The following is a 12,672-nucleotide window of genomic DNA, read 5'->3' on the forward strand; positions in this document are numbered from 1 at the left end:
TAAAATTTGGAAATAGACATTCTGTAATTAGGAGTCCATTTTTTAAATCTCGTCCTTCTTTAATAACATATTGGGCCTGTTATTTTATCATATTCTTGGAGAAGGCAATGGCAACCCACTCTAGTACTCTTGCCTGGAGGATCCCATGGGCAGAGGAGCCTGGTGGGCTGCAGTCCATGGGGTCGTGAAGAGTTGGACACAACTGAGCGACTTCACTTTAACTTTTCACTTTCACGCATTGGAGAAGGAAATGGCAACTCACTCCAGTGTTCTTGCCTGGAGAATCCCAGGGACGGGGGAGCCTGGTGGGCTGCCGTCTATGGGCCCTATCTGTTTCTTTATTACCCTTCCCCACCAAGATTTTAAGTTCTTTGAGAGCAAAGACTCCTAGTAGTTCTGTATTGCTCATAACACCTACAGATTACAGTGTTAAATAACTAGTAGATGCTTAATACAGATTTGCCCCCCAAAAAAAATGCTTTTTGTCAAAAAGGACATTTCAAAAATACGACTAGTTAGTACTGGTGATGTCAGTACTATGGCTTCCTATTTTGTAAGAGTGGTGAATTTGTGAATTCAAATACTGTTTAGTACTTGGTGGAATTTATCCTCTGTGGTGGTTAAAACATCTTCTGGTCTACGATAAGTAGAACATTTTAATAATTTGAATTCCATAGATCCTGAATTGGCTATGTATGTGTTTTCTTTTTGTATTGGTGGCCTAGTAATTCTTAGATGTTCAAGTATGTCAGACTCTCAGACTGGTAGATGGACTTATAATAATAATAAGTGGACAGTATAATGGTATTAAGGAGAAGAAAGAGGTGGATATGATGTGCACATTGCTTTTTCTTCTTTGCTCTTTATCTTTTCCTTTTAATGTAGAATCAAAGGGGAAAGTTATCACACAGAACAAATTTGAATTGGAGAATACAACAGTATTCTGAAGTAACCCTAATATATTTTTTCAATACTTAGTCTATTAGGACCATAAGCATATTTGCTAAAATTAATTGTGTGTTGGTATTTTTTTTTTAATCTCTGATCACCTCCCTTTCTAAGTTTCCATCCATCTCTAGACTCCTGTTGGAGAAGGAAATGGCAACCCTCTCCAGTATTCTTGCCTAGAGAATCCTGTGGAGAGAGGAGCCTGGTGGGCTGCTGTCCATAGGGTCGCACAGAGTTGGACACAACTGAAGCGACTTAGCAGCAGCAGCAGCTAGACTCCTATTAATTCATTAGCAATTTAAAAATTTTCCTTTTATTCCAGAACATTTACCAGGTCCTGAGATAAGTTCGTAAACAAGGTAGTGCCCTGAATTCTTAAAAGTGTGTAATCTAGTAAGAGGATAAACACAAATCACTTGTGACTGATAAAGATGCTCTGAGAGTAAGCAGAGGGTGCAGTGGTAGTTAGAATGGGACACCTAACCCAGTCTTGATATTTAGGAAAAATTTTATAAGAGAAGATGATTTGTTTCTTGAGGCCTTCTTGCTGTCTCTCATCTTCTAAAGTTATCACAAGAAGCTTTGTAAAATGTCCATATTCCCTAACCAATCTCAAAGTAATTTGCTGGTCTATTAAAACAAAATTCAGACAAAGACATAAATGAGGATTGACTCTACTAAGGATTATTTATATTAATATGAGTTTGTTGACACAAAAGTATTTTTAAATGATTTTTAATTGATGGCATAGATAAATAATATATTTCTGAGCAGGAAAATCCAAGGGCAACTCACCCCTTATCATAATAAAGTAACAACTCACACTTATTAGCCCTTAGTATTTGTCAGACATTAAGCTAGAGACTTTAGGTTCATTTTATTCAAGTGAAATACACAAATATAACAAACTCTTAACCTCCATTACTCCTCTCACTGTGTACAAGCACTCAATTTTCTACAGGAACCTGAAAGAGAGTCTGCTTAAGAAGATCAGTAGCTTAGCAAGCAAACATCAATATTAGAATCCTCTAACTCACTGATTTTCAGCCCTTTGGAAGTGAGATGAGATAACTGGGGGGGATGGTTATAGCATGAAAAAATACATATTCAGTGTTGTGGCTGTCTTGACTTATGATATTCAAAAATTCAAAATATCTATTTTGATATTTCAAATGACTGTAAAGAAGCTCATCAGATGTTTTATGTTTCTAAAGCTGGGTTTGCATTTTTAAAACTTTCTGTATAATATCATTCTCTGATACTTATATTTATTGTATTATATACTAGGAATTGTAATAAAGCATGTCTTTTTCCATGATTTTATGTATTCATACTCATTCTATTTAGAATTTTTCCTAATTACTTGAAGGAAGCAACATTAAACAAAAATGGTTAAATTCTGATGGTTATCTTTCCTCTGCCCACATTACGGTTTCCTATTTTAGAAGAGTGGTGAATTTGTGAATTCAAATATTGTTTAGTACTTGGTAGACTCTAGAATTGAGGTCTCATTTTTTTAAAGTTGAAAGTTAACTTTTTTGAGATCCAATTTACATAAAATACGATGCACTCATATTAAATATACAATTCAGTAAGTCTTGACAGATACATATTCATACAACCATTACATTAATTAAGATACACAACATTTCCATCAACCCAAAAAGTTGTTTCATATGTCTCATTGCAGTCATTCTTACCTCTCCATCCGTCTTGTCCTTAGGCAACCACTAATCTGCTTTTTGTTACTACAGTTGACTTTTTGGCTTGTTCTACATTGGAATCATGTAATATTTATAGTCTTTTGTATCTTCCTTCTTTTGCTTAATGTGATGTTTTTGTGATCCATATTGGTTGCATGTGTGAGTAGTTCTTTACTTTTTTTTCTTGCTAAGTAGTATTCTATTATAATGGATATATGACTATTTTAAAAAAAAATCTATTTGTCTGTTAATGGACAACTGACAGAATGTGGTCTGCTGGAGAAGCGAATGGCAAACCACTTCGGTATTCTTGCCTTGAGAACCCCATGAACAGTATGAAAAGGCAAAATGATAGGATACTGAAAGAGGAACTCCCCAGGTCACTAGGTGCCCAATATGCTACTGGAGATTAGTGGAGAAATAACTCCAGAAAGAATGAAGGGATGGAGCCAAAGCAAAAACAATACCCAGTTGTGGATGTGACTGGTGATAGAAGCAAAGTCCGATGCTGTAAAGAGCAACATTGCATAGAAACCTGGAATGTCAGGTCCATGAATCAGTGCAAATTGGAAGTGGTCAAACAGGAGATGGCAAGAGTGAACATCGACATTCTAGAAATCAGCAAACTAAGATGACTGAAATAGGTGAATTTAATTCAGATGACCATTTTATCTACTACTGTGGGCAGGAATCCCTTAGAAGAAATGGAGTAGCCATCATAGTCAACAAAAGAGTCCGAAATCCAATACTTGGATGCAATCTCAAAAATGACAGAATGATCTCTGTTTGTTTCCAAGGCAAACCATTCAATATCATGGTAATCCAAGTCTATGCCCCAACCAGTAACACTGGAGAAGCTGAAGTTGAACAGTACTATGAAGACCTACAAGACCTTTTAGAACTAACACCCAAAAAAGATGTCCTTTTCATTATAGGGGACTGGAATGCAAAAGTAGGAAGTCAAGAAACACCTGGAGTAACAGGCAAATTTGGCCTTGGAATACAGAATGAAGCAGGGCAAAGACTAATAGAGTTCTGCCAAGAGAACGCACTGGTCATAGCAAACACCCTCTTCCAACAACACAAGAGAAGACTCTACACATGGACATCACCAGATGGTCAACACCAAAATCAGATTGATTATATTCTTTGCAGCCAAAGATGGAGAAGCTCTATACAGTCAGCAAAAACAAGACTGGGAGCTGACTGTAGCTCAGATCATGAACTCCTTGTTACCAAATTCAGACTTAAATTGAAGAAAATAGGGAAAACCACTAGACCATTCATGTATGTCCTAAACCAAATCCCTTATGACTAACAGTGGAAGTGATAGTGAAGTAGAATAGTGGATAGTGAAGTGGAAGTGAAATAGATTTAAGGGACTAGATGTGATAGACAGAGTGCCGATGAACTATGGATGAACTATGGAATGAGGTTCGTGACATTGTACAAGAGACAGGGATCAAGACCATCCCCAAGAAAAAGAAATGCAAAAAAGCAAAATGGCTGTCTGAGGAGGCCTTACAAATAGCTGTGCAGAAGAGAAGCAAAAAGCAAAGGAGAAAAAGGAAAGATATACCCATTTGAATGCAGAGTTCCAAAGAATAGCAAGGAGAGATAAGAAAGACTTCCTCAGAGATCAGTGCAAAGAAATAGAGGAAAACAATAGAATGGGAAAGACTAGAGATCTCTTCAAGAAAATTAGAGATACCAAGAGAACATTTCAAGCAACGATGGGCTCGATAAAGCACAGAAATGGTATGGACCTAACAGAAGCAGAGGATATTAAGAAGAGGTGGCAAGAATACACAGAAGAACTATACAAAAAAGATCTTCATGACCCAGATAATCATGATGGTGTGATCACTCGCCTAGAGCCAGACATCCTGGAATGTGAAGTCAAGTGGGCCTTAGAAAGCATCACTACGAACAAAGCTAGTAGAGGTAATGGAATTCCAGTTGAGCTATTGGCAAATCCTAAAAGATGATGCTGTGAAAGTGCTGCACTCAATATGCCAGCAAATTTGGAAAACTCAGCAGTGGCCACAGGACTGGAAAAGGTCAGTTTTCATTCCAATCCCAAAGAAAGGCGATGCCAAAGAATGCTCAAACTACCGCACAATTGCACTCATCTCACACGCTAGTAAAGCTCAAAATTCTCCAAGCCAGGCTTCAGCAGTACGTGAACCATGAACTTCCTGATGTTCAAGCTGGTTTTAGGAAAGGTAGAGGAACCAGAGATCAAATTGCCAACATCTGCTGGATCATCGAAAAAGCAAGAGAGTTCCAGAAAAACATCTATTTCTGCTTTATTGACTATGCCAAAGCCTTTGACTGTGTGGATCACAATCAACTGTGGAAAATTCTGAAAGAGATGGGAATACCAGACCACCTGACCTGCAGCTTGAGAAACCTGTATGCAGGTCAGGAGGCAACAGTTAGAACTGGACATGGAACAACAGACTGGTTCCAAATAGGAAAAGGAGTACGTCAAGGCTGTATATTGTCACCCTGCTTATTTAACTTATATGCAGAGCACATTATGAGAAACGCTGGGCTGGAGGAAGCACAAGCTGGAATCAAGATTACTGGGAGAAATATCAGTAAGCTCAGATATGCTGATGACACTACCCTTATGACAGAAAGTGAAGAAGAATTAAAGAGCCTCTTGATGAAAGTGAAAGAGGAGAGTGAAAAAGTTGGCTTAAAGCTCAACATTCAGAAAACTTAAGATCATGGCATCTGGTCCCATCACTTCATGGGAAATAGATGGGGAAACAGTGGAAATAGTGTCAGACTTTATTTTTTGGGGCTTCAAAATCACTGCAGATTGTGATTGCAGCCATGAAATTAAAAGATGCTTACTCCTTGGAAGGAAAGTTATGACCAGCCTAGACAGCACATTGAAAAGCAGACATTACTTTGTTAACAAAGGTTCGTCTAGTCAAGGCTATGGTTTTTCCAGTGGTCATGTATGGATGTGAGTTGGATTATAAAGAAAGCTGAGCACCGAAGAATTGATGCTTTTGAACTGTGGTGTTGGAGAAGACTCTTGAGAGTCCCTTGGACTGCAAGGAGATCCAACCAGTCCATCCTAAAGGAGATCAGTCCTGGGTGTTCATTAGAAGGACTGATGTTGAAACTGAAACTCCAGTACTTTGGCCACCTGATGTGAAGAGCTGACTCGTTTGAAAAGACCCTGATGCTGGGAAAGATTGAGGGCAGGAGGAGAAGGGGATGACAGAGGATGAGATGGTTGGATTGCATCACCGACTCAATGGACATGGGTTTGGGTAGACTGTGAGTTGGAGATGGATAGGGAGGCCTGGGGTGCTGCGGTTCATGGGGTCGCAAAGAGTCGGACGTGACTGAGCAACGGAACTGAGTTGTTTCTAGTTTTTCACTCTTAATGAGGAAAACTTGCTGAGAACATTTTTTTTTTACCAGTCTTTATGTGGACATGAGTTTTCATTCCTCATAGGAGTGAAGATGTTGGGGCATGTGTAATTATATGCTTACCTTTTTAAGAAATTCCCACCATCTAACATTCCCACCAGCATTGTATAAGAGTTCCAGTTGTTCCGCACCCTTTCTGGTTCTTGGTATTACCTGTCTTTTCATTTTTAGCCATTGGTTAATATATAGTGGTGTCTCATTGTGTTTTAACTTGCATTTTCGTGAAGACAGCAGATGTGAGTACCGTACCTTTGCATGTGCTTATTGGCCACTGTGCATCTTTGTGTGTGATGTGTTTGTTCAAATCTTTTGTCTCTTTAAACTATGTCTTCCATTACTGGATTGTAAAGTTGTTTTTAAAATAAGAATCTGGATACAAGTGCTTTATCAGTATTTGTATTACAAATGTTTTCTCCCAGTCTGTGCCTTGCTTTTTCATTTTCTTATTACTGTCTTTAGGAAAGCAATTATTTAAAATTTTGAATCCAGTTTGCTGGGTTTTTCTTTATGATTGGTGCATTTTGCATCCTGAAAGATCTCTGCCTATCCTAAGGTCTTGAAGATTTGTTCCTGTGTGTTCTTATGAAAAGTTTTAGCTTTTATCTTAAGGTTCATGGTTTGTTGTCAGTTAATAAATTAAGGTTTAAGATTCCTCTTTTCCATTTAGGGATCCAGTTATTCTAGTTTGTCATCTGTAGCAGGCTCATGTGTGCTGTGCTTAGTCACTCAGTTGTGTCCGACTCTGCAATCCCATGGACTGTAGCCTGCCAGGCTTCTCTGTCCAATGGGATTCTCCAGGCAAGAATACTGGAATGGATTCCCATGCCGTCCTCCAAGGGATCTTCCCAACCCAGGGATCTAACCCAGGTCTCCCTCATCGCAAGCAGTTTCTTTGCCGTGTGAGCCACTAGGGAAGCTCATAACTTGTGTCATTTCATTTATAGCAAGAAATATGCATGTATATTCATTAACGTGCAGTCTTTAGCACTTCCTTTGTTTTGTACACCAAAGTTATTTAAAAGATCATACCTCTGTATAAAAACCTTAATTTTGAAGTAGTTTTTATTTGCTAATCATCATTATACTTGTGTTATTTTTATATATTGTTTTTACATATTCATTTTTGGTGAAGCATTTAGAGTCTGTAAAGCTGGAAGTATATATTAAACCTTTGACTAACACAGAGTTCAGGATCTCCCGATCTTGCTCTATGATAAAAACAGCCCTGGGCACTAATCAGGGTTCTGTTTTATCCCTGTTCCTTTGGTTGTGGTCTTCTTTCTCTCACCTTACCTTGACAATTTTTGTTTGCTGTTTAACTGGAAGGAAAACAAATTTCTCTGTAGCAATCAGGTAAGTATATGAAAGAAATCAAAGAGCTGGTTAAGTTCACAAGTTCTTGTATCTTTTCTACTGTCTTTTCTTTTTATTATTTCTGTAAGCCAAAGTGTTTCTTTCCGTTAGACTTTTCAGAAGAGCCACAGGTGCTCTCTAAGCATTCCTTCCTTTTTAATAGTCTGCTTTTCTGAATATGTTTTTTTGAGAGTAATACTGAACTTCTCTAGAGTGTACCATGGGCTGCTGCTAGCGTAATGTCCCAGAATGTTCGATTGTCTTGGGTTTAAATACCATTTAGAGCACTTAAAAACACAACAAAGTGGGGGTAGAATTTTATATTACAAATAAATTGCATAGACTTGAATGGGCTTCCGTCTGTCTCCTCTCTAATACTTTACCTTTTCCAGTTCGCCTTAGCTATTTTTAATCCTGGAGCAATCCTACCTTTCCTTTGAGAAACCAATATATATGACTCTGTGATATTCTTGTGTGTGTTTTGCTTACGGGGTTAGTGCTCTTTATTTTTAAATGGGTTTCATGTGCTGCCTTGTGTTTCTCCAGGTAGAATGCAGTTCATTACTAATAATATGATTATTGACTTTTTTCCCCCTCTGTTTTCTCTTCCCTTCTCTCTTTATCCTGTGGTTCTCGTGCAGGTCTTGTTCAGCGTTGTGTGATCATCCAGAAGGATGACAATGGATTTGGGCTGACGGTCAGTGGAGACAATCCAGTGTTCGTACAGTCTGTCAAAGAAGGCAAGGCATTTTTAAAAAAAAACAGTCTTGTCACTGGGAGCAAACAGAGTAAGAATAGAAAAGCTTAAATAATGTCTATTGCTTAGAATAAAATAATTGCATAATTATAGGTCATATGGCCTTACTGTACTAGATTTGTCTTTAGTGTTATAGGCATGAATTTATCCCAGTTGATTTCCTTTTGTATTTTATGGAAAGAAAAAAGTTCTTGTATGTTTTAGAAAAATCACATGACCCTTTAGTCATGATACTTTAAGCATCATCACTTATAGAAGTTTTTATAATTTTTTTTTCTTCATGGCACCAGAGATATTTAGGTAGTGACAGATTAAAGAAATGGTCGTAGGCGCAAAAATATCTGTCTTTTCCCCTCAAATGACTATAATATCTTATACTACTGCAATATTACCATATATTGAATACTTTATTTTAGTTGCTGTAATTTGAGGGAGGTACTTTGGTACTTTTTAATCTCCATTTTACAGGGGATATTGAGTCTTAGAGTGAAAAAAAAAAAACAAACGTAAAATCTGACCATGGTCACCCAGCTAGTGAGTGGCAGAAGCAGGAGTTGGACCTTGTCTGTCTGACTTTACAATCCATGTTTTTCACTGTTTTGTTACATGCTTCTCTTTTGAGAAGATTGTCAGTGAATGTAAATGAATTACATTTTAAGAATTAATTTCTGTTACAGATGGAGCAGCCATGCGGGCTGGAGTACAGACAGGTGATCGAATCATCAAGGTAAGGAAAAGACTGTTAGGAAATTTATGGTAGAAATATAAGGCAGCATATATTAGCCATATTTTAACTTTTTAGCTTGAATTTTTATTAAAAGCTACACATTATAGGGTGATGGATTTATTGACTATAAAAATTTATTTCATTTATCTTAATGTTACCCTTTACTGAAAAGCATAATACAAGTTTTGAATAAATAGAGTCATGTGTGTTCTTGGACAGGAGAGTAGCTCACTGTTGTAAAGACCTTAGTTCTCCAAGTTAATCTCTTAGCAAGAAATTCTCATCATAATGTATTAATAAATTTGGGAGGTGTGCCATTCCTTGTCAGACTTCCAAATGATTATTTCTTCTAAACAAATTTTGCAAAGGTATTATGGGAAGAGGTAAGTGGGAGGTGAGATGGTATAGATTAATTCAAAGCAAGTGACTATAGTATAAATATGGATCTATCTGTGGAACACAATAGAGGGTCCAGAAACAGGCCTTGAGTTTTGATCAGTAGAGTAAGTATGGATTCAGTTCAGTTCAGTTCAGTTCAGTCGCTCAGTCGTGTCCGACTGTTTGTGAGCCCATGAATCGCAGCACGCCAGGCCTCCCGATTAGTCACTAATTATTAGGCAACTGACTAATGTGATTACTTAAAATCAAATTACTGTACAGGAAAAGACATAACATATTTACAAAGAACTATCTGGAAATAAATATTTGAAATATATTATAGAATATAATATACTATAAAGAACACTTTTAAATTACTAACAAAAGAATAGTCTAATAGAAAGATGGGCAAAGAATTTATCAGACAGTTCCCCCGCGTAATTGAAATAAATAATATATCAATGAGGATATGTCCAATCTCATTGATAGCAAAGAAGTAGAAATTAAATGATAGGTAAAAATATATTTGCTTGTCAGGAATTTTAAAGACTGCTAATACACATTTGATATAGTTTGGGAATCTACTCTTACAAACTTGTGAATATAAATTAGGTAAAACCTATTTGGATGGAAATTTGTGAATAGATATCAAAAGTTACATATTTTTAGAAAGTATATAAACTTTGACCACAGTCTTGCTTTAGGAACTTATCTAAGGAAATGGTGTTCAGATGTGAGGTGATATGTATATAGGAAAATTTACTTAAGCTTTATCACGTTGAAAACTTGTAAGCAATCTAAATATGCATAAGCTGAGGGCTAGAGAAATAAATTGAAGAAGAAGATGGCAACCCAGTCCAGTATTCTTGCCTGGAGAGCCCCAGGGACGGAGGAGCCTGGTGGGCTGCCATCTATGGGGTTGCACAGTCGGACACGACTGAAGCGACTTAGCAGCAGCAGAGAAGTAAATTGCATTACATCTCTAGCTCTTAAAAAGAGTAGATTAGGTCTATTTGTACCTATATTGAAAGGCATCCATAATACAATAAAACAGTATTTTTTTTATTTGCAGAAAAAGACAGTTATAATGTGTGTGTATGCTTGTCTGATATTAGAATAGCATCTCAAAGATTAAGCATCATGCTTAATAGTGATCGTCTCTGGTGGGCATGACAAGTGTACTTTTGCTTCGATTTTATATACTGATAAATTTGAACTTGTAAAAATTAGTATTACTTGCCTCAGAAAAAATAATGTTAATATTAGATCCATGTTTGATATTTTTACTTTAATTTCTCTGGCTTAGTGGAAATTGTGGAGAACACTTCCTACATTTAGCCTGCCTGAAAATTTAATTTTCTCTGTAAAGATTAGGTCATGATCAGAAAACAAAAGGTAAATTGAATATTATTGTAGAATATTGGTTATTCATCTTTTGAAAAATGTATTATGCTTTTGGAAAACCAATGAATTTGCAATTAAAAGCATAAAGAGCTTTTCTATTTGCAAGCGTTCTTCACTGTGAAGGATTTGTGTATCTGTTGCATAGTATATTTATCATTTTTCATGGTGAATAAGTTATAATGTCCTTTAAAGCAAGGCCTTTTTTGGTGCTCAAGTTCATTTTGTTGCTGAGTATACGTTATAGAGGACTTCCCTGGTGGTGCTAGTGGTAAAGATACTGCCTGCCAGTGCAGGAGACATAAGAGACAGGGGTTTGATCCCTGGGTCGGGAAGATCCCCTGGAAGGAGGACATGGCAACCCACTCCAGTCTTGTTGCCTTGATCTCGTGGACAGAGTAGTCTGGCGGGCTGCAGTCCATAGGGTCACACAGTCAGATATGACTGAAGTGACTTTGCTTGCATGCACACACATATACCTTGTAGAATAGTGGTAAAAGTGAATATTGAACCAGATATATACACGTTTTTATGTAGGCCTGTTTACTATATTATAATTGGTTGTATTGTGTATAACAATTCCTAAAGTCAGTTTATCCATTGTCTCAATTAGAATGTATCTGACACACACTGTTTTCATTTTTTTATAGGTGAATGGAACTCTGGTGACTCATTCAAACCATTTGGAAGTGGTGAAGCTAATCAAATGTAAGTGAATGTTATTCTCAGTTTTGTTTTCTGAAACCCTTAAAGCAAAGATCAGCAAACATTTTCTGCAACAGGCCAGATAGTAATTTTTTTAGGCTTTGTGGGCCAGATAGTTTGCCACTTGACTCTCATTATAGTGTAAAAGTAGGCATAGAGAATCCATCAGTGAATGGACATGGCTGTGTTTCAGTAAAACTTTATTTGCCAGAATAATCTGTGGGTTGAATTTAGTCCCTTGGCTGGAGTTTACTGACCCCTATGTTAAAGTCTGAGGTGAAAATTCTTAACTTACTAATAACTATCTTTAGTCCCTGGTGGCTCAGACAGAAAAGAATCCACCTGCAATACAGGAGATGCAGGTTTGGTCCCTCAGTTGGAAATAGCTACCCACTCTAGTCTTCTTGCCAGGAGAATTGCTGTGGACAGAGGAGACTGGCGGGCCGCAGTCCATGGGGTCACAAAGAGTGACTAACACTTTCACTGTTTTTCACTTCATCTTTAGTCCACTTCATATATATGGCTGATTATAATGTCCTTGTCATTCTTGGTTATATTGAAAACATTTGAAAGAAATGGATGAGTTGACCTGAAAGAGAATAGGTTAGAAAATCAGACACAATGGTTCGATGAACTGAAATGGAACTTGAAGTAACATAATCATATTCTCTCAGATAAGCAAATGATTAAATAATCCAGGGGAGTGATGTTCTCTTGGAAATCCCCAGGGTTAAGAATTTATAATCTGCTCTATCAGACTATTCCACAGGATAGTAGGCTACAGTTAAGAGACAGGTGTTTGTGGCCAAGCAGAAACACTACTTCTTTATTTAATATTACTTCTTTTTGGTAAGTGGACATCTTTAAAATAAATTTAATACACTGGAATCTTTCTTGGCCTTATTATTGCTTAGATAAAGTAACCCATGAATTCCTTTACCTTTTCATCAGAGTACTAGTGCTCTAAATCTGTCACTTTGTTCTTAGTGTTTAACTTCAGTACATTTTAAAAAGAAATGGGAAGATCAGAATTAGAAGACCTCATACCTGAATAAATTTGATTACTTAGTTAATGAGACTGTGACTTTTTTATGGACAATACAAATATGCACTAAATAAATATATGTTTATTTAGTGCATATTTGTATATAGTATTAATTTAGTACATATTTATGTACTAAATAAATACATATATACATATAAATTTACAACATGGTAAATTTTTATGTACTATATAAATATGG

At 36.8% G+C, this 12,672-nt stretch overlaps 1 protein-coding gene across 6 annotated transcripts in view; it reads left to right on the plus strand.

Annotated features, from left to right (window-relative positions):
- ARHGEF12 (Rho guanine nucleotide exchange factor 12) overlaps nt 1–12,672 on the plus strand; it is a 169,707-nt gene that overhangs the window by 98,096 nt on the left and 58,939 nt on the right. For all 6 annotated transcript variants that reach the window (XM_086338307.1, XM_086338308.1, XM_086338306.1 and 3 more), the window contains 3 exons: nt 8,102–8,200; nt 8,895–8,944; nt 11,374–11,431. In XM_086338307.1, coding sequence (XP_086194433.1) covers nt 8,906–8,944; nt 11,374–11,431 — 97 coding nt within the window. In that variant the 5' untranslated portion in view covers nt 8,102–8,200; nt 8,895–8,905. The remainder of the gene's footprint in view (nt 1–8,101; nt 8,201–8,894; nt 8,945–11,373; nt 11,432–12,672) is intronic.

Source organism: Bos grunniens, chromosome 15, assembly GCF_055505025.1.
Source record: "Bos grunniens cultivar Pamir isolate PY7600 chromosome 15, Bosgru_T2T1.0, whole genome shotgun sequence".
In the NCBI taxonomy this organism is placed as follows: domain Eukaryota; kingdom Metazoa; phylum Chordata; class Mammalia; order Artiodactyla; family Bovidae; genus Bos; species Bos grunniens.